Genomic DNA, 23,901 nt, shown 5'->3' on the forward strand with positions numbered 1-23,901 from the left:
GCCTACCCTATTATGTACGCAACCAAAATAAGGTTATATCAAAACGTATTTATAATATGGATTAATTCACCATGTCAGACATAAAAATGACAATTAAAAACACAGTTAATGATAATTCAATAATATGTATCATGTCAGATTTATGAATAAATCGACTGAATAAATATTATCTATACACCCATTTAAATATAATTATTATTAAAATGTTTTTCAAAATCATTTGCGCATATGGCAATACTCAAAATAGGGAGTATCTATTGGTATAGCCGTATAAGAATGGGGAGAGATAGCCAGAAGTCTCCAAGTAGCTTATGTTCTTAATGATACGTAAAACCTTGCTCTTAACAAAACTTACTTATCCTACAAATAATTATATTGTATATTATGTTATTCAAGCTTTAGCTTTCAGTAATTATTTCATTTTTACAATATTTTAAACTGTATATAAATAATTTGACTGCTTTATAAAATATATTATTTTGAATTATTTATAATAAATAACCATTTTACACAAACCGGTATCATTCATTTACCAAAACAGATGAAACCAAATAAAATGTAAATCAATTGCAAATATAATATTAGAAGTACGAAACCGGCCCCGGTCAATATTAAATTGTGTGAGAAAAGAATTAGATTATATTTATTAGGAAGTCTTTCCAACAAGAATTAATACTTTAGATTTTTAGAGTGATTTAAAATGTATTTAAAATCACTTAATTCAGATGTTAAGGATTGAATGAAGACAAGTTCAAGTAAGCAAATTGACTTTGACTTTAAATACAGCACTGTAAACTTTACATACCGGTTTGTAATATTCTGTAATAAAGTCTACTTTTTGAGTGGTCCGGTTATTTTTCATGAAAAAAAAAGAATATTTATTAATGTTTTCAGTGACTGATAAATGACGTCAGATAAATCATTCAATTTAATATCCATACACTGCTACAAAAATAATTACTACATATACAAAAAACTCAATATTTCAATTTAAATGTGTATAACTTATCACAATTTGAACAATCCTTTAATCCATAAATAGGTATGCTGTAATGTAAAAACTTAACGTATTTTTTTTATTTATTTGATATCAAGGGACATACATGTCGAGGAGTTTTGTCTTATTTTAATTAAAACCATGAATTCGGATCTTATTTTAACATAGAATTAACAATATAACATAATAATATGTGAAAGTTTATCGAATAACTGTCAAGATGTTACGGGCACTTTGTTGTAAAAGATGAAATACCTACTACATATTTATTTATTTTATGAACTGACTTTAAGAAATTTCTTTAGGTCTTGGTTCTGAAGTATTATTAAAATATCAGCGTATACAATGCTTGCTTGAAAAGTGGTGTCTAGGCTTGGGTCGCGCCTAAGCGGCGAATCAAAGGTTATATGATGACTGCTTGCCATCTTTATTTATTCCAGGCAAGTTGGGATATAAAAAACTATATATACTTTTTACCTCATGCGAGGAATTTAAAATTATTTATTTTTTTGTCGGATTGATTAATCTTTTTAAATTTACTGCTATTAGTTTTCATGCTATTAGTTAGTTACTTATTCAATTTTATAATTCATATTATCAATAAATCTTGTTGTATTGTGATGTTTAACAGAGCATGCGCCGTATTGATGTACATTATCATGCAAGCGTCTGACACTAGCTCGACGCAATTCTTGGCGTTCAGAGATTCGCTATTCAGTACATCGCGTCGCTGCTCGGCGCCGAACGCGTCCATCGCTGTTCGCATCTAACGTCATACAAAACGGAAATACCTTGTCATATATTAGCGCAAAAGGTGTTGTGATGTTGTTTTTACTTTTTTGTTTCGTTTACCGGCCGCTAGGGTGATTCATGAAGTGATTTAGCTATCTCCATAATTAAATCTCCACTTTATGTCTTTTTGTGTCGGTCCAGCGAAAATTAGGTATGTTGTTTTATTTTCCTACAGTAGGTCTTTGTTAACATTACTTGCTTACCATTTAACAACACAGCCTAAATTTGTTCAATAGACTAACACAGATTTATTCAAATTAAAACAAAACAAAACCTTTGGGTTAAATCTCAATTCATATGCCAACGTATTAAGAATACGGCCTTCTTGACATAAATCTGCATATTTATGAATCTGGCTTATTTACAAACTATTACACTTTGGAACTTTTCATCTTTCATGTTTCAAATTTACTTTACATTGACATTATATTTTTTTTTGTATAAAAATAGAGAAAAAAACTTCATAGCGAAATAAAATGGACGGTTCAATATTGATTGAGCTTAAATAAATGAAAAGTTTTTTAAAAGCAAAAATAAAATATGAATTGATGATGGGCGTATATTTTGTGAATAATATTATAAAATTATAGCTAGTAATAATATAGTATATAATAACCATTTTTTTATCCATAAAATGAAGGAAACCACTTCATGAACATATTCCACACATTGTGTAATATGTAATTAGATTATCATATAAAAAGCCAGTCATACCTAACAAATATTTAGAAATTTACATGATTTTCAATAAGACACTTTTTGACAACTTCACCAGATGTTATTTTATAATTCCATGCATCAGTGTTTCTCAAAATGCAGTCAAATCAATATACAGTAAATTTTCAAGGTATACGCGGATGAGTTTTTTTAATGTCATATTTTAAATAAAAGTCAGGACTAATATGAAGAGTGAATAAATATGTGTAACAATTAACCTCTCTTTTTTAGATTTAATCTAAAATAAGACATAACGGTTAAATGTCAAATCGATGTCTTGAAATGGGTACACCCACGTTGTAGGCTTGGGAAATTATATTTGTTATAATATCACATACAAACAATATCTTCAATAAATTTTAAAAAAATCATGGTGGAAAGACTTGTGTTAATAAAATACAATATAAAATAGTAATAAATAAAATACCATAAGTATAATATAATACATGTTCCAAATACTTTTCTATTACAGAGGAAACTTTGTCATTAAATAATTATGTGAAATGAATATTACATACTGTTTGTTATTTTTATTTATATATTAATTCTAGTTTTATACGCCAAAAGGACATCAGAGACATAATGTTAAAAATTATTTATGTATGTGGTAAGATTATTAAAAATGTCTTCCGTTTTCCCAAACTACTTAACCAGGAGTTATTCTATTTTAAAGTAACGATGGTCTTTTCACGTCTTAAGTGAAAAATATATAAGGAATCCAATAACGTTTTTTAAATGCTCTCGTGACATCACGTTCTCTCAAATTGTTGGCAACGCTCTATTAGTTTAGAGCTTTTGATATTAAAATCTCATGTTTTTATATTGAATAATATACATAATTTGATAATAGTAGATAAATATAGATATTTATAATATAAATAGTTCATGATTTTATAACTGATTGATGAACCCTTGCATAAGGCCCCGGAATGTTTTTCTGTGACCCGACAAGGATTTTTTTATATAATAATATTATAGCGAGGTATGAACATTATATACTGTTTTTATTTTTATTTATATATTAATTCTAGTTGTATACGCCAAAAGGACATCAGAGACATAATGTTAAAAATTATTTATGGATGTGGTAAGATTATTAAAAATGTCTTCCGTTTTACTAAACTACTTAACCAAGAGTTATCCTATTTTAAAGTAACAATGGTCTTTTCACGTCTTAAGTGAAAAATATATAAGGAATCCATCCATCAAGGATTTTTTTATATAATAATATTATAGCGAGGTATAAACAAAATTGTGTAGTTTCATAAAATAATCGGTCATTATAATTATGCAAAAAAATATGTACTTATATTTATAAATGCGGCATTCTTACAAACAGTTTTTGGTATTTAACTTGGCCCTCAATAAAATAAAGTTTGCAAATCACTGTCAGATAATATTATGTAAGTAATCTTTTACGACTTAAAATCTGTGTATATTGATATTATTTATGTAAGTATATTTTTTATCATATAAATAACCCACAGCGAAAATCAGTCGGGCGCCGTTCACACGGTTGTGTGGTTTTCATGAAAAGCGTAGGCTTCGAAGCAATTATTTATGTCACGGCACATTGCAACGTTAAACATTTCACACAAATGTCTGAGGCCGCTTGATTATGTTTATGAGTAATAGCCACGAGCTAACCTTAGTGGCAATTGTTTCTAAAGATAATAACAGGCGAAATTCTAACGTCTTTACTTTACACTTCCTCACTTGCTTCAATTGCAAAGCATTCTAGCAATAATTGGAAACTATCCAAAGCTGGAATAAATTATAACTAAAAATAGCATAGGACAGAATGATACTAAATCACAAATTATAAATTAAAATATGTAGACACTTTTCAAAAAACAATACTATAATTTTTGAAAGTAAATTAGTATTTTTTCATGATTTTGGTTTTATTAATTTCATGAATATTATACCTACATTTAAAAAAAATACAATATAATAAACCACGAGGCCCAATTACAAAAGTATGGATAGTGAAATATTAGAGTAAAAAAATTATCGCCCACCATACCGAGCAGGTAACGCGTCAACTTATAATGATGTGGGCACCGGGTATGGATCCTGGGCCTGGAAAATACACATGTTATTTTTCAATGTGTGTTTGGAGCCAGAGTATGGATCTAATAGCTTTATAAATTCTTTAAATACGGTCTGCTTAGCTCATTCGGTGTACTTTCTTGTATCTAATTTATATGTTTACTGTATTTACACTTTTCTAATGTTTAATAACTTTTATATAATACTGTTTTAATAATATTTCTCTCTTTCTAAATGTCATGTTGTGAACAACTTAAATTGGTAGTTTGGAATATTTACTATATGTTAAAAAAAATGAATTTGAATTTATATGGATACAAATTTGATTAAAAATGGTTTATAACACTCGGACAAAATTGTAAAGATATATTGTGACCACACGGGAATCGATCTCGGAGCCCGGGAATGAGAAGACAATTCCTTACGCATCGGACTATGAAGGTTATAAATACAGAACAGATTAATAATATATAAATGTAAAATCCATAGTATCCATATTCGGCTATTATCAATATTTTATGACTCACGCCAGTGAACACATAGCGCGCCGACTCTCCTCAAATATTGAATGCGCGTTTTGTTGGCATCACAAACTTTAATGCATATTATGATACAGACATAACTGTTGAAAATAACATATTCTTCAACACGTGTTTAAGTTTATCCCATATTTATTTTCTGCAAACTCGAAATCCGAACCCTGTTTTACTACACCCGTCAGGGTAAGCCAGTTTCTATTCATTTTGTATTCCCTAGTCATGAAGGTAGGGAAATTGAAATATACCACATAAATGCAAGTTCAATTACTTATAATGTTTTTGCATATCCATTCAAAATAATTTATAACAGTAACTAAATAATTGAATAAACAACATTCATACGCACCAACTATTTTTTTTGGCTTTTCATAAATACTACAATGTAAATATTGTATGTAAGAAAAATATGGTCCAATGTCTAATATTGCGCCGTCATCAGCGGTGGAGTAGTGGCAGAGCGTTCGTGTGCAAAACCTTAGGTTACGGTTGTTATCCTGTTTATAACAAAAAAAATCACGTGGATTTTATCCTATGATTGATCCATGGCAGGATTAAACCGGTTAAGTGAATGGCTAACAACCATTATAAAATGTCTATATAAACCTAACCTTATGAAAGCTCATCATAAATTTCCTGTGATATATTTAGTTAGTGATAGGTTAGGTAGGTAAAATCAATCTATTTTACATTATTTATATTACATCATTTTTACTTTTACATACAGTATTAATTTAATCGATTTTACAAATAAAATCTTCTTATATTAAAATATCAAGTAGAATTATTATTATTGATTGACCTCAAATGAAACTATGTAGGTATGTGGAATTTCCTACCCTCCATAATTATCTATAATATAACAAGGAGCCCATTAAATATATTTATTTCCTTTCGGTAGATTTGGCTTTGATTTGATGGTAATATATGATTACCTAAATAAACTTTCAAATAAGTATATAATATAATCATATAAATGTATCAACAAAGCGTATATTTTTGGGATAGCAGATAATTCTAATATAAAGCATGATAGTTTTTAGCATGCTTTTTAATAGAAAAACACGTTCTGTAAAAATCAAATCTATATTATTATGTGGTCAAAAAAAAATTATCTAGGAAGTACTATTTTTTACTTTCAAACATAGTTTTCTGTTCTCTTATATTTTTAATTTTTCTTTTCTCTTCTTGGCCGTAGCCTCGTGGCTAAGGAACGTGACCATCTCTGAATTTTATCATCCTTTCATCGACCAAGACTTTCCATCCCTCTCGATATTCTGCTTCTCTCGTGGCAGGTCATTAGCCTAATAACACTCATTGTAGTTGATTAGATTTAAAAATGCCTAGTTGCTTACTTCTTTGATAAAATCAACTAATTTTACCAAGATACATTTTTATTCATGAAGTCTAATCGATATTCAATCTTAATAAACCTTAATGCTGTTTTTTCATTAGTAAAATCATACAAAATTAAGAAATAGCTGACATATTGAATTTCAGATGAACAAAAGTGTTAGGTACAAATATTGTATTTTAAGAGCCTTTGTTTTAAGGTCTTGGGAATTTCTTCATTCCAAAATGTTCTATGCTTTCAAACCTGTTTGTCAAAGTCTTTGAATGTGACAAGCTATTTGAATGAAATAGTTTCTGCCGAAAGGTTTTTCCAAGGTTGAATATTTCATCCAAATTCACAAAAAACATAGCTTTGTCATGGGATTTTTTGTATTGAAAATTTTGAAAGGTCGAATATTTTAGCACGTTTCTGAAGTGATCTATTTTCGAAAAACAAACTCTAAAAAGTGAGTAGATATCTATTTTTAATAAAATTAAATAAAAGTTTCTAAAATTAAACTCTGGAGATTATAATTATTCTAAAAATACGTATAATTACGTTAATTAACGTCAATGACGTCGGCTTGTAACAGTTATGACATGATGTCAATTTTCAGATATCATGGCTTTTACTTTAATTCACTTCTCTGATCTCCCAATTTTACTCAACTCTCAACAGACGTAGTTTTACGATAACTACCAATATCTGTGAATATATTTTTTGAAATATATTTATATAAAATAATTACTTTAATTACCACGTTAATCACATACATACCTTTTAAAATTCGAAATTTTGTTAATTCAGGTTTTCATTCATGAGTATATTCATTAAAAATAAAAATCACTTTAATGTTATTGACTGTCAATTCATTGTGGAAATAGGTTACGTAATTAAAATAAAATAGAATATGTAGTAGGTACATAATAATTCCATACAATTAATGCATGAATATATGCTTTATAATATATACGTGGTTTAAAGGCTTATGAATTATTTATAAATGCGTAATATAAAATAATAAAGTTCAACGTGGCGTATATTTGAGTAGGCCGTAAAATAAAAATAAAAATCCCTCGAATTATCTTCCGCAGCCCAGATTGGTCACTTAATTCCCGTGCTCTAATCGAACCTTATTAATCAGCCGAACGAGCACGTGTCCAATCAATCAGTGAAGTGACACTTACCCTCTGAGTAATAGGATAGGGGTTGGTGAACGGAAAAAAAATGAATGTGTATAAATCGAGAATCGTGACGCGGAGAGAGTGACCATCAGATACCGCGGGAAAATTGGAGCCTGTTTCACGCCAGTGGCTGAACCCGACTGCCGATAACAAGGGGCTGTCCTTAAAAGGATCATTCATGCAGAGAATTAGCCCTCCGAACCCTGCCGGTCTGCTTTACCTGCTTCTGTTGCTGTCGGCTGCTGGTGAGTGCCCTCTCTTACATTTTTACTACCCTTAACAATGTTCACAAACATAATAGATATTATCACTGATTAGAACATTTTACAATATATTTAAAAGCTAAAAAAATATTATATTTTTAGTTTTCTCAATTATATTCTGTCTGCAAAATAAAAAGTGAGTCTGAAAGAAATAAAAAAAAATTAAATATGATATGGTAGATTAACTGTAAACCTAATATGCGTAAATAAGAAAAGGGATGAATCAACTCAACGTCCCTAAATTAGATAATTTTACATAGTTACATCGAAGTTAAAACTACATAGTGCTATTTTATGTATCTCCCTTTTTTCGCACACTTTATTACCACAAAAAGTTTTATCTACATGTTATAGGTAAACGTATTGCTGTAATACACCATATTGTTAAAACATGCATGGTGTACTTGTCTTAAAGCTCGAAACTTCATTTTTTTTAAATCTGTTCCCGGATCATTTAATGAGTAGTTTGAGTTCCGAAACTAAAAATGTTGTAATCACATGTATGCGGTACGTGTATTTTGCGAATGCCAAAAAAAATCAAATCGACAAATTCGACGTGTTACTCAGTCGAGACAAGTTTGTATGTACGACCCGGCTTAGGGCTAGTAATAGCAATGATACACATGTTTCCCAGCTGACGGTAGAGCTAGCTCACTTCTTTTACGTGTATTATTAGGAACGAATCCACCATGTTAAAATAGTAAGAAATTATATATGTACAAGAACATCTTATTTCTGAATATTCGTTTTTTTAAACATGACATAGGTATATAAACATTTAAATGTGGTAACGTATTATTGTTATATTAACAAATTAATAATCTAATGCTTTAACACTAATTACATCATTAAAATATTTCAGCGCTCAACACTTTTTTTGTTTGTAGTAACCAACCTATTATAAAAAGATGTCTAAAATATAATAATGTGCTGTAGTAACATATTATTAATATAATATATTTTATATTTTTATTTATATATATTTTATATAATAATACATTTTTATAAACATACGAAGTACAATCACGGGCATTCGTCTAAAATTATTCTGAACTGTTAAAATATAATATTATCTACCTAATACTTTACAAGTATAATACTGATATATTGTACTTAATACATACTACGCACTCTCGATCAATTTCAAACACAGCCTTTATGCATACTATTATAAGAATAATGGAATGATCAATCACTGTCAAAATGAAAAACGGTTACAAAGCCGAAAAAATGCTGACACCCGCATTTTAAAGTAATACCAATTGAGGTGTAGGTACATGTATTATTTAAATCATCCGTAAATGTGATACCAATATTTTTAATTATTGTTCATCTAAGTACCACAGCTGGAAAAATAAATGCATTGAGAACAATATTCTGGAATCCTAAGAATCTCGAATTATTTTGGGGTGAGAACTGAGACCGGAATCCTTGATTTCAAATTCTGAGTACCACAAGCTGGAACTCCTAGAAACGACGGGGTTCTGGAGGTTCCATTGTTATATTTGTGCATGCTGCAGCCATTTGCTCTAAAACGTATTAAATAATAAGATATTACAAAAATACCAAAGTTCTTTTTACTAATGTGGCAAAACGAGACTTCGAGTTTTGAAATTAAAATAAAATATCCATAATATAGGCTAAGTAAATATTTTATTTATTTTTAAAACTAAAATCGATTTTCATTAATCTTTCATTATGAACCTAACCCACAACCGAACCTCAAAAATAAGGTTTTAAAAGCTCTGCTAAATAATCCGATTTGGTTGTTTTACAAAATATTATCTTTAGATACTCAAAGTTGAATTTAATTTTAATAGTCATATTTGTGGTTTATATAAAATTACCTACATAATTTATTATTATTATTATAATATCACCTAATAGATATGAATTATTGCTCAAAATATTTATGGATAAAATTTGATTAGATTATGATGTAATCTACATAAATAACTCTTAATCGGGAAAGATTTTTTATTCTTATTTTCATTCTCAGTATTATAATTTCCTTCATTATTTGAAAAAAATAATACAACTTACTCGCAAAGCCTTTTATTTGAGCCGTGGGCCAGTACAATAGAATATCTTCTTTTAATCCAATCCAAAAGTTCCGAATCTCGAGTGAATCTCTTTTACTTGGTTAAAGTGTAATCCTATTAAAAAGAAGGCCATAAGAAAAGATAAAAAAGATAAATTCGGTGGGAATAGAGTACTATTGTTGGATGCCTTAGCGTGGTGTGATGGAGTGTTGAATAATGGCCACGATGAGGGAGGGCAATCACGCCGAGGACTTTGACGACCGCCAACTTTTATCTCATGGCACTCTTAGGAAAGATATTGCTACGTTATATATTACTATAACAGATTATATGGTAATAAAATTATCTTACGTTATTTGACTGTTGCATTTAAAGAAAAAGAATATTTTATCATAATAAGAACATTTTAAAATTATTTTTATAATACAAAATCTTGAGCATTTATGAATTTTTTTTATAAATTTGTTATGAAAAATATCGTTTTAAATATAATTTATTTAATTTACATAAATATTGTTTTTTCCGTATAATTCTAATTTTATCACATTAAGCAATTATATTAAACATTGAAACGATCATATAGAAACATACATATTATATAAAATTATTATCACATCATCGGTCTATCTTTTAAAATAGTCATAGCAAGAAACCATCAGAACAACTCACTCACGCTAAGTATCAAGTCACATCCTCGCGGCTACTGGCAACATATCAGAATGAGCTTCTTTGATAAAATTTAAATATACTATATAAGCATAGGTAAATATATAAGGACATACCTACACGGGCTGCAGGCATGTGATGGCGGTATTAAAGTTTAGCAGAAAAAACTTGAGTGTCAGTTTTTTGCCTAGCATAAATCGAAGAATTATTTATATCTTAGAACATTTATAAAATAATTATAATTATGAATCTATGATAAAAATACTCCATTTATGTGTCATAATTCAAATATTTCATTTTATTTTCACCATAGCATGGCCCACACTATACTAGATTTGCTCTCATAATATGGAGCAGTGCTGGGAAGATAATATTATTTATAATTAAAGAACCAAACTCAACTCATACTAGAATTTGTAAAATTTATACAAAAAGCTTTTACGACTACCAACTAGACCCGAAAACATTTTTAATTTTCCGACAATAACGTATAAATGTAAAAATATATTATTTTATAATATGGTTTGTAATATGAATACATTTTGTTTACAAAATCTAAAGCACTCACAGTTTTTTGTTATAATTCAAATGGTTCCTTTTTCGAGTGCAAGTATCGAGTTTTTCGGTAATGCTTATTATTATAATTCACAATCAAACGCATGAAAAAATGCAACACAGTTAAAAATCTGCATGTGAACCAGACGTAGCATGACTGACGCATGTTACAAATTTTACGCGGAGGAATACTTTACATATATATGGTCCCAGAATACAACCAATATCTTATGTGATAACGATCTAATTGAGTGAGCCAAAAAACCATATAGATATTTAAAATATTTAATATTATCACTATATAAATATAGTATGTACAAAAACTTTTTTTTTTATTTATTTATGTTTTTATTTCGTATTTGACACGGGCGTTAGAATATAAACTTCTCAACATTAAAATGTTGATAATTTAGTTAAAAATAGTTACTTATAATTACATAATAAAAGGAAATAATTTAATATTTATCTTTTTAATTAATCTTCTTTGATTTATTTATGAGTTCGTTTGCATCACAATTAATTGATAAGAGACTGCGATTTTTTGTGTGTCACCAAATATTATATCGGCATCTCTTCGGGCCGCAAGTAGACTCTTAAAGTTGTTTCTGAACACCGGTTTGATCCAATTGTCTTCGCGAGTGATTCATTAATTACTTGTAGTATCGTGTACGCAGACATATCAGAGTAAAAATATCTGACAATATGAAGCCTGTTGTGTTTCCATCAATGAGAAATTAATGCTTTTTTAGTATACCAATTCTTAATTCAACATGCATAACTATAGCATGATTCGTGCAAATTAGGGAAGACTTAAATGAAACGGCAAGGTCTAATTAAACAGGTCATGATTTTTTTATGACCGAATCTTTACAGATATTTCATTAAATTTTAAATTAATTTCGATATCACAATGATTTTGGATCAAATAAAACGAGCATATTCAACGCGTTAATCGAGGATATATTTTGGTCAATTGTACCATAGGTGTATTTCTATTTTTGTTTCTTTAATCAGCTAACATGAAAATAATTTTCATAATTTACCACCAAAACACCCGCGTGACCTCCTAGTATCACTTGATTCGTATTCCGTCACGTATGACTTACCGTAAGAGTGAGAGAAAGAAAATATGTGGATTATTGCACTACTGAAGCGTAGTTCCCCGTACCGTCGCGCATTATGCTCTTTGAACAGTATAATAATACTTTGACAGCGAGTGCCTAAAACAAGATCAAAATCAATAATTGTTACGACGAATGGAAAATTGAGTAAGTGTTCCTTTGTGATGCTAAAATATAAATATTAACTCTCGGTGTCTTCAGCCAAATATAATATGCTTCCTAAGGTTGAAGAATAACAATTGAAAAGTAAGATAGTTCACTGCCGGTTTTGATAGTGAATCATTTAGAAATAGTTACGATGCATTTCGTAATATCAACAGTATCTTATGGCATCATAATACTACACTACATCGATAATATTATTATGTAGATTATAATAATACTGTTTCACTGTTTGTAGATATATTTCATAATATAATATTGTTTCACTGTTCTTAGTGGTTGAATGTATAATGTACCTTTAATACATATACATCAGTATAAATTTTAATGACAGAGGTAAATATTATATTACTATTTTGTATATACCTGTAAATTTTTGTGTGTCCATAACTGATGACTATTACCTTTGTCGGAATAAATTTTTTAATATAAATTATATAAACCAACTTCTTTACTCTGTTGTTAAATCTACATAACACATTTAACTTTATGTTTTTCTTCATTGTGTCACAAAATCAAGTTAATCCCATAAAACGGGGAAACAGTTTGACCTAAGGCCGATTGGTCCGTCCTTTCCGCACAACGAGGAAATTAGATTAAAGTCCTTAATTTAGAGTGCGTCTATCACAAAACGAGAACCGTAATTCCCATCACGGTAAACAGATGTCGGTAGTGTGCATTACACGCTTGTAAGCGGTGCCAAACCCTGATTTATAGCAAAGAAACATTTCGTTTATGAAGGGAGAATAATAATGAACGATATTAAATTCTTATTGCATACTCTATCCCAAGTCCGGCGTTTTATCCAGAATTAAGACATAAAGAATCACTTATTTATCACTAAAAATATGTTTTTAATGAATATAACAATAAGACTCGACTCTCAAAAACTCATTAAACATTATGTCATTAACGTTGGCGTAGCCTAACTTGTATTTTGGTAATCGTCTTTTTTTGTCTCTACAATTGTTGTGCTATAACATAATACAAAAGTAGCTAACTGACTTATTTTTGAATTAATCAACGCCCAAAGAGGCAATTGTTTTTGACAGTAAGCGGCTTGTGATTACGTCATTAATGATTTTATAAGCGTTAGTCTATAATACTATCCTCTTTTTGTGTTCAATATAATTGATTATCCTAAACAACAAAATCGTATAAAGCTATTTAAAATATAGAAAAGTTATGTCCAGGCAAGATGATAAATATTATCCACTTTAACTGTTTTGATGGCATTCATTACACAAATCAAAAACTGAAACTATTTCGGTTTCCCGACTATCAGTGTCTATTAGTTCTTCTTCTCCCTTAATCGACGTGATATATTGTTATCAATTACGGAGCACTCGGTGGACATTAAAAATATAATACGTATCTGACCTCGAAACAAAAGTCTGGGGTGCACCAAATAGTACGTTTTGTGGTTGGAAAGATGAATCCAATAAACAACACCAAAACCCCGATGATAAAATTAATGATAACGGTAAATTAAAAAGGTTATTACTTCCAGTAACTTCTCTTATCGCATTTTAGAAAATATCAACTGTATCTTTTTTATTCGGAGCAACGTTTGCTATCAACTAATTTAAACATCTATTTGAATACAACTTTTTTGAGCACCATTCAAATTTGTATACCTATTTACGTAAAAAAATATCTAAATTTTAAAACACAATATTTTGAAAATATCATATATTATACAGCTATCGTAATCCGTCAATAAAGACATAAAAATACAATGTACGATAAAATTCTGTAAATATCGAAAAAGGCAAATAACGTTGAAAATCTCAAGTAAACATAAAGTAAATTATTATAACAGATATTCAAATGAAAACAATATTATGTTTACATTATAATTTTTACGATTGCCATTAGAAGAAGAAATAACATTTGTAGTAGTTCTTGAAATATTTGCGAGAAAGATCGTAATAATACTATACCGGAGAAGTAAACCAGATACAGCATGGAGTTGTATCGCCCGTTTGTGGAGGCAAGAGACGCGATGGCACTTACGATGGACAAGTTATGTTTCAAAAATGGAGGTGAGGTAACACAGACCTCAAAATTCTAATTACAAAAAACCCAACATAAGTTGAGATGACTTCCCAGGAAATCTGATCTAACTGAACTGAAACTGACTTCTGAATTTTACTAAACTGAACTGAAACTGAAAACTGACTAACTACAGCTGAGGGTAGACAAACATAAAGAGATATCCTGAAGAGGGCTCATATCTACATAGGATTGTTATTAATAATTCGTATCGGTTATGGTGTATACATATTATCTAATGTGTGTCTAAATTTATATGATTTTAGTACTTACCTAAAGTAATTATTACATTTTTACTATTTTTTAACGAATTAAAATGTAACTATTTAAAAAATTTGATGCTCCTGTTCCTGTAAGGTATTTTTTTATAAACGTAGTAACTTCGCAAAACTTTTATAGAATTTTTGAAGTTTTGTAGGTACCTAAAATTCTTTCTGCAGTTTTCCGCGGGTAGATTTCAGAAGAATGCATATAATTTTCTTTTGAAACTGTGAAAGAACTTTACTTTTTGTAAAAACTCTTTCATTCTAAACTTTGCTAAGCAATGGTGCTCGTAGCAGTTCATACGTTTCATAACTTTTATTATAATGTATAAAAACTGTTTAAAGATTCTTGAAAAATAAACCATTATAAGTACCTACCTACCTATATTTTTTTTAATAATAGTATTTTTTTACATTTATAGTAAAAAATATATTATTGGTTAGTTGATTAGTTTATAGTATGATTAAATAGATAATTCTACTACATACCTTGAGTCTAGCTAGACTCTAGAGCAGCAGTGTCAAACCCGTAGCTCAAGAGCAACGTGTTGCTCGCGTACCGTATGAATGTGGCTCGCGGCTCGCGTATTCAGATTGTGTATTAAGCACGCAGTGTATGTAAAAAATCGTCAAAATGACTGTTAACTGTGGCATATGACTAAAACAGACATACACTTACAATGTTCAAGAAGATTCGTAAGAGAAATATTTTTTTATTTATTTTAAGGTATTTGTTTGGTTGCGCTTCAACAGTGGCTATTGGAAAAAAATGCAATGTAGAACGAAATTTTACAACAGTTCATAAAAAATATGGTACTGAATATCCTATTAACAGCAGTTTAAGAAAATCTAAAGTGAAAGAATTGAAAGCCACATAAGTTGCCCAACAAGCTCTATTTACTAAGTCCGTAACTAAGTCAAGAGCTGCTACAATTGCTTCATTTATGATTGTACATATACTTGCAATGCACAAAAACTCTTTGACGACGGCAACATAATTAAAGAAGCAATGCTTGCTGCACAAGAAATATTGTGTCAAGAATTTAAAAATTAGAAGTAATAATAAACAGTAGTAGTGTAATATTATAGTGTTTTCTTTTACCTATTGTTCTGATTTTTTCAAAAAAAAGGTCATCGTCCAATGTGTGGCTCGTCTAAAATTTTTAAATTCTTAATTTGCTCGAGATAGACTAAAGGTTAGGCACCACTGCTATAATGTATAAGTAAAATAAAATTACATGTCATGTTTATTTAAATTTTGAGTTAGATAATACACGATTTAACAATTATTTTTGATTAAAAATATTTAAATTAGCAAACTACTAAGACTAATAATGACTTACTATACTATATATAATTACTTAGTAGACTGATAAAAATGGTACGGCGCACTATGGAAAATAAATGATGACATGGTATTCTGTGATGAGCAAAGCCTCCAAAAGCGGTGAAATTTAAAGCTTCCATGCATGCAGACAGTTTCATGTGAGACATGTCCACTAAAATACAATTTCAATGAGATCGTACAAGCTGAAGTGTGTTGTCTGCTATATTTTGGAGCGACACTATTATAGCTATTGTATACGTACATGATTAAGAAGACGAATAATGTCTTATGTATACAGCAATGGCGAAGGGTGACTTTTTGAAAGAGGTAGGCTGTGGGAGTAACCATGCTTGTCAGATATATTTGCGGGAAATAAGAAGATAACCTAATATTACTACTGATGAATCAGTACGCTAAAACGAAGAAATTTCAAAAGCTTAATTGGTTTGTTATAATTAGTTCAATTGTGTCGCTACATTTCAAAATCAGCCAAGTCTACCTTTAGGTATTTTTGACTTTTTTTGTAAATTGCTGAAGAACTAAGTCTTTCTAACATTTCTGCATTATTAAAATGTGGAATTTATTAATTTTAAATATTCTATACTCGAAATAATATAAACTTTCACCCTTGTGACTGTGTATCTAAGAAAACAAAAAGCTGTTTTTCTTCTATTTATTTATTATGGACTTGGCTGATTTTGAAATCTAGCGACACAATTAGTTTGAGTTACTTATGTATTTTCATAAACATTTATAAACGTAACATACGCTCAAAATATATTACCTATCATCTATGAAAATATCCGTTCTTGTATATATATTATGTTCCATAACAATTTATAATTTAACCCGTAAAACTAGACATTTTAAAATACTTCTATATTAATTAAAACACAGACTTGGGTAGGTACAATATCAGATATCTGTGTAATGAGTAGACTTATAAATAAATAAAAATCACGAGATAAATTATTTTATAGTTTTAACAACAATCAATACATATTTATGTAATTGAATCCCATAGAAATTAATTTTTAAATTATCTTCTTATTAATTATTTTGAATAAACGTGCTCTCACGACGTAAGCGCCAACAAAACAGCTTGTGCATTTGTATGCGGAACGCCAGACATTTTGAAATAATGAGAAAAAAACTTTGAAAAACCCGTCGATTCACGCGAAAATAATCCTATACAATATGTGAAGCGAAACGCGGTGTATTCTATTTCGAGAGATGCCATAGATGGTGCTTATTGAAATATGGGAAAAGATCGTAAAATTATGACAATTATACGATAGATGTCTTTGGGCATATTGAATATATTATTATTTGGGAATATATATATACGTCAACATGTAAATAAAAATGATTTTTCTTAAGAAGGTATGCTTTAAATAATCGCCAGTATGGAGTCTTCGCCACTGGTATACAGTATACATTCATATACCTACACTATTTCATACATACCTATCACACGGTCAAATTCAGTAATGCTAATGTGGTAGAAGATTATAATAGATACTTAAATTAAAAAAATATATTTTTCCGAAAAAATATTTTTAATATACATAATAATCTTAACATAATACGAGACTTGGTTTCTATTTAATATTTTATTTAAAACACATGAAGAAAAAGAGATTTAATATGACGAGTCAATAACAGAGTGCTGAAGTGTTTGTCTACGCAGGATTTTTCTCTACAGTAATGATTATATGGAGTTATGAATAAAAGATTTTTTTATTTCTGCGCCATTGGTCTTTCTTGCCCGCAGACGGTGAAAAGGTCAGGCTCTTATTCCACCGTGAGGGCCAACCACACTTTTACAGTTATCTGCAAGCTCTGACATAAATTTTCAGGCAGGGAAGGACTCTGATAATGATAGATAACGAACATAAATAAATGATATGGAACGGCTTTGTCATTGAAATTAACGATGCATATTTAAGAAAAACTTTTTTTAGAGTCATTTAACACTATTCCAATAACATAACATCTTTCTACACAATGTATTTTTTTTCAAAATATGTAAATATAATTATGTTTAACTCATTTAACTCATCAACAGGTCAGCATTCATTCTGTTTTAAAAGGTCTTGTGATGTGTAAAGGTCTAAAATGAAGAACTCAGTGTATTTTTGAAAACTAACTCTGGCCAACCTGAAGACTATAGGAAAAAAGTATTTGACATTATAATGTCCTCTATTTTCTTCTTTCAGATTAACATAATGTCATGATCATAAATTAAATACTTTAATACTATAAAAGGATACCATTGTAATCAACTTAATTTGAAATTCATATTTAGTCATATTTAGTGATTTACTAGATGTTTGTGACTACAACATTTTTTTAAATACATGCATTATATTGGTAGGTTTAATTTAAAAGAATAAAGAAAGTAATATACTTATTCGGAAAACTTTACATTCAACTTTGAAATTGGCACGTTATATTGAAAGAATTACAACTTTTTACGTCGCTTCTGTATTTGTCATGATAGATACGAGTACGTTTATTTTATTATGGTATATATTAATAGAATTATAATGTTTAAGATGAGAATAGACAAAGCATAATAATTATAAATATATATTTTCTACAAATTCAACACATTTTTCAGACTTCTAAATTCTTAATTTTCGACCACTATATTATGTCATGTTGGACCTTGATCCGAAAATGACAACGCAGAGTTATTCTATAATATACATATGCGACTGTAAATCTATGAGTGTTATATAATATGTGTATTGATTTAATACATTAGTGCTTATCGTATATGTGTAGGTATATTATACATACAACCACATTGAATGTGACATCTTCTCAAGAAAGCGTAATATTCACCGCTTCATTATTATCGACATATTTTTTCTTTGATTCTATAGTCATATGTGAATCTTGACTACCTCACTTAAAAGCTATTTAAAAATTTCTTGGCGAGGGATGCATTACTACTTATTCATCGTGGACATCTACCGTAGACATGCTTGTATATAATAATAATAATTCCAAAGCTGATTTTCAAAGAACGTTTTTAGCAGCTGTACTTCTAGTATATAGACATCTATTACTGTATCCAAGGCTTCCCTATTTCTCTACATTCCATCCAAGCTCTATGCAGCCAACATTTCAGCGACTTTTGTGATTTCATCTATCCATATTATATTGTCTCCATTTAAGTACCTTTCTTCCCCATTGGGCCTTGTTACCGGGCCACTCTATCACCTTTGGCCCTCGTAGTCGAGTGCGTAAAGCTCAAGCCTTACTGTTCTTTGGTTTTAATTCCCGGTGAGGTCACAATATATTTATTTGTGATTGTTTCACTTATATTACTCAATACACTACTGTAATTCGGCCTGTTGGCCTATTGTTACGTAGTGTTATAAAGAATGTACCTAGATAACTTGTTTTTTTTAATCTGATGATATTTTTATAATATCTGAATTTATCAAGCAATGCCATTTTTAATATTGGTCGTTTAATTGTTTGTTATACCATTCTTAATTCGTAGGTGTCGAGTGGCTGTCAGTATCCGGGTCTCCGATCCGTATCACAATAGGTACATGGAGCTGAGATTCTCAGAATTATTTATGAAATAATATTATAACAATCATTATATTTGATCACCTAATATTAAATTATAAATATGACACAATAATATAATATTATATTATAGATTCAAAATTCTCTATGATTAAACGTAGGTACGTACTTATTATACGCACTAATAAAAATATTTATGGTTATTTTTTTTATATCTAAGTTAACTAAATATTTTATTATCATTTTTATAATGTCACTTTCGAATATCGATGACAAAAATATTTATTGGTACTTATATTATAAATCGAAAGCTTTGTACTTATTTGATATTTTGCTATTAAAAATCGATATATACATTCTACACATTTTACTATTATCGCATCATAAATACAATAATGAAGGAAGTATTTGTAAGCTTTATGTGTTATTAGAGTAGGTACATAATATTTTAATCATCGAATTTAATACGTTTGGTGTATGATCCATTATAGTATTTGATCACATTACCTTCCTTTGATGTCTACTGTTCAAGAAGTCTATAAAGTTTGATTTCAGATTACGTAATAATTATGAAGCCCGCATTAAATATCCCAACTTTATATACGTACCTATATTATAATAATAAACATTTGCTACGCTATTCAAAATGGCAAAATAAATCCTGTCAATAACTTTAACTAAGAAAATTGACAGGCAGTTGTTGTGGTATTGACATAAACAAGGAACCGTATTTCAAAATTACAGTTGGTAAACCCTTATATACCTACCCTCATTATTAATCAAACGATTCTATGAAGAAAATAATAAACATTGTTTAAATAATTTTAATTTCATAAGAAAATAATATTGTTCAGAATTCATATTCATTTCGCCCAAACCAACTCTAAATATTTATAACAGAATTTTTGAACTACTTAAAACATAATTAAATTTGATTAAAATTTGTATTGTATTCCTTCTACTGTTATTTGATGTAAATCTTTGATGAAATAAACAGATGATCTAAAAACGCTATAAAAATAAGAGAAAATAATTAAGTGGTAATTGTAATTTAATGTTATTATTTTCAATGTAGTAGATAATTAAATTGAGGTATAAAAGATGTTAACATAATTACAATGCTAGATAAATGTAAAAATAATCTTTCTTAGTAAAATATCAATATTCAGTTTCATAGTTATGGTTATTATTAACAAGTAACAATTAGTTTTCCCTTTGTGAAAATTAGCCGCTTCACATACTAGTAGGTACTGCACTGTATTATTATCTCATACTTCAAAATTAAATTGTATATATTTTTTTTAAATAATTACGTATTTTAAACGAAATAATTAATTATTAATCTTGACAAATTGCAGGAAACATATTCTTACATCATAATATCTACCTTGTATATTATTTACGTGGCTACAGGATTTTTCCAAAGCTCGTTGTATTCACTCAACACTCGAAGCTTTAACACTTTTAAATAATTAAAAATACTTTATGTTTGTTACTTAGTTACTAAACGTTTTCAAAATGTACAATATAAATTTTTTTCTTGATTTTTAGATCCTAAGTGATGGTTTATTAATTTCAGTGTAGTAGGGATGAAAAAATAAATAGCGATTATTCAATACTTTGCAATCGATAATTTTTCCATTGGTATGATATACCAAGGTACGAGGCATGCAATGGAAAGATATCTAACTTTAAAAAATAATGAAGTTAAAAAGATTGTATAAAATTATGATACAATTTATAGTAATTCATAATACTGCTGTATAGTATTACGATGTTTTCTTAGAAAACTCTTCTTTAAGAAAACAAAATGTGTTTTTGGATAAAATCTTCGAAAAACCTTTACCTTTACAACTAGTTTTATTTTGCCAAAAAGTTCTCTTTTAATACAAGAAGTATCAGGAGACACAATAATATTATCATATATAAACGAAAATTGTATGAAGGAAAAGTTAATTTCGGCAAATATATATGCGTTCATGGCGCCAGGAGCGGAGCACTTACGATAAGTGTGTAGCATGTTAATTTTCAGTCGCTTACTGAAAATTGTGTTCTTGAATATGACTTTGTGCAGGGGTGCGTAAAGTTTGTCAACAAACATGCTCAAAGACACACACCCTCACTATCTCACACACGTTTAATCTGAAACACCGAAAAAAGCACGGCACTTCCATTTTAAATCGTTTTTCAAAAGATTTTTAAACACTATAATTTTAAAAAGAAACAAACACATAATTTTTATTAATTGAGTTTGCATTTGGTAGAATTCCATTTTACAAGAAATGAAAAAATATTTAATATTAGATTCTACAGGTTTTTAAAAAGATTTGTCGATAGCTATTTCGGTTGTAACACCAATATCAAGTCTATATAGTGTTACAACCGAAATAGCTATCGACAAACCTTTTTAAAAACCTGTAGAATTTAATATTAATTATATTTTCATTTCTTACATAATTTTTAAATTAAGTGTATACTATTATAATCGATGGAATACTAATAAAATTTTTAAAAAAATACTTATAAACTACGTCACGTATTATTACTACAATACACAATCAAATGATTGTGGTTATATTATTATTTCATACGTTTTGTATGGTTATTTTTTTCATTAGGTACTCCTTGATTTTAAAATATTATGGGTTTTATGATCATTAATAAAATGATAATTGTAAAAGTGTAAAATAGTTAATATAAGCTACAACTATAATAATACAAAATCATGATAATTATAATAGTTTACTGCTAAAAATTTTCCACGCTGTAAATTATATATATTATGAAAGAATATCGAGATGAAAAAGTGTACATTACAATGTTAATTATTATGGAAAAATAAATTATTGAAATGCCTAACCAACTGTATCTATTAATTATTGAACTGACACTAACGTGGTAATAAGAACTACAAATATATTTTTGTTAGTGTTAGTATTTAACATTTTTTTTTTCAAAATCATTAACTAACTGTAGTAAAAGCGATTATTCTCTTTTTTTAAATCACTAAAAATAATACCTAAATAACTTTTCGATGTAGATTAAAGACAGTAAGAGATCGGGTGTCGGTAATATGGTGCTCGAAGATACCCAAATGCCCGCGAATCGTTTTTAAAGTACCCACTACTAACTTTGAAAACTGTTTTCTCAATTAATCATATTATTTACCTTAAATCTGTTTAATTACAATATACCTACCAAAACGTTACTTGTAGCGCCATTTTACAGAAATATTAAAACCAACATTGTATTTAAGTACATGATAGATATTTTTCAAGTTTTAACTGGCCAACAAATATGTCTATAGTTATTATTGCATGCCCTTTGCGATTAATATTATTAACATTGCCCCCTATCTGGAAAAATGTTGCAAACTTCTGATTTACGTACTAAATTTGATATTTATCGAATTGTTCATTATAAAAATAAATACTTTTAAACAACATTTACACCAAAAACCTTTTTTTTTAAATTTACGTACTAAAATTTCTATAGTGAATGAATGTATCGTCTTCTTACGCTAACCTTTAACATGAAATATTTTGTATACTTTTTGTCTGCGATCTCTACGTGTTATTTTAAATTGACGAATATATCAAACGAAATTCAGAAAAATAGGTGTTTTCAAGGAAAAATTTATAATATAGTTGGCGTAAACAAAAGATCACGATTACATATACCGCAACCTACTGTTATTTATTACATGAACATTTATTAGGCATTCTAGAAGCAAAATGAAAGAAGATGTAATATATCACAGAAAGAGTTGTACACATCTGACAATAACTACATCTAATAAATATTAGTTATTACTGATAGTAATCTTATATTATATAGGCATATTTTTAATATAATAAAATTCTCGACGCAAGTAAACAAGACTTTATCGCGTTGCGCTAGCGATCGTTTTGAAATCTGCTAAATCGGTTAGATTAACGTACCCACAAATTATTTTTTGGTATTCAATGTACATAATATTCTATTCTGGCCAAAGTATTGAATAGAATACTCAACATTATATAATCCGGATATATTATTTTGGTACAATGCAGTCAATCTATGTGGTCCATTTTTGATGACATTTAATTATTAAAGGCTTTTACGAGTACGGTAAAAAAAATATTATGCAATAATTTAATTGGGTACTTTAAATATAATCCTTTAAAAAATGTAGATACCTGACACCTTTTTAACGGGAATAAAAATTATTAAACATGTTCGTAATTTTTTGAATTCGAACATTCTTTGAAAAAGCAATACAAAAAAAACTATATCTGGCCGCAAAAT

At 28.7% G+C, this 23,901-nt stretch overlaps 1 protein-coding gene across 3 annotated transcripts in view; it reads left to right on the forward strand.

Moving 5' to 3' along the window:
* The first annotated feature begins 1,713 nt into the window (after positions 1-1,713).
* The window catches only part of LOC147068123 (uncharacterized), a 44,676-nt gene continuing 22,488 nt past the window's right edge, over positions 1,714-23,901 (forward strand). Inside the window, exons 1-2 of one of the 3 annotated variants that reach the window (XM_085952474.1) lie at positions 1,714-1,940; positions 7,522-7,856. In XM_085952474.1, coding sequence (XP_085808600.1) covers positions 7,790-7,856 — 67 coding nt within the window. In that variant the 5' untranslated portion in view covers positions 1,714-1,940; positions 7,522-7,789. The remainder of the gene's footprint in view (positions 1,941-7,521; positions 7,857-23,901) is intronic. The other 2 variants (XM_085952475.1, XM_085952472.1) reach the window with 2 other exon arrangements.

This window comes from Rhyacophila brunnea, unplaced genomic scaffold, assembly GCF_057557595.1.
Source record: "Rhyacophila brunnea isolate RB1 unplaced genomic scaffold, BYU_Rbru_1.0 scaffold_3, whole genome shotgun sequence".
NCBI lineage: Eukaryota > Metazoa > Arthropoda > Insecta > Trichoptera > Rhyacophilidae > Rhyacophila > Rhyacophila brunnea.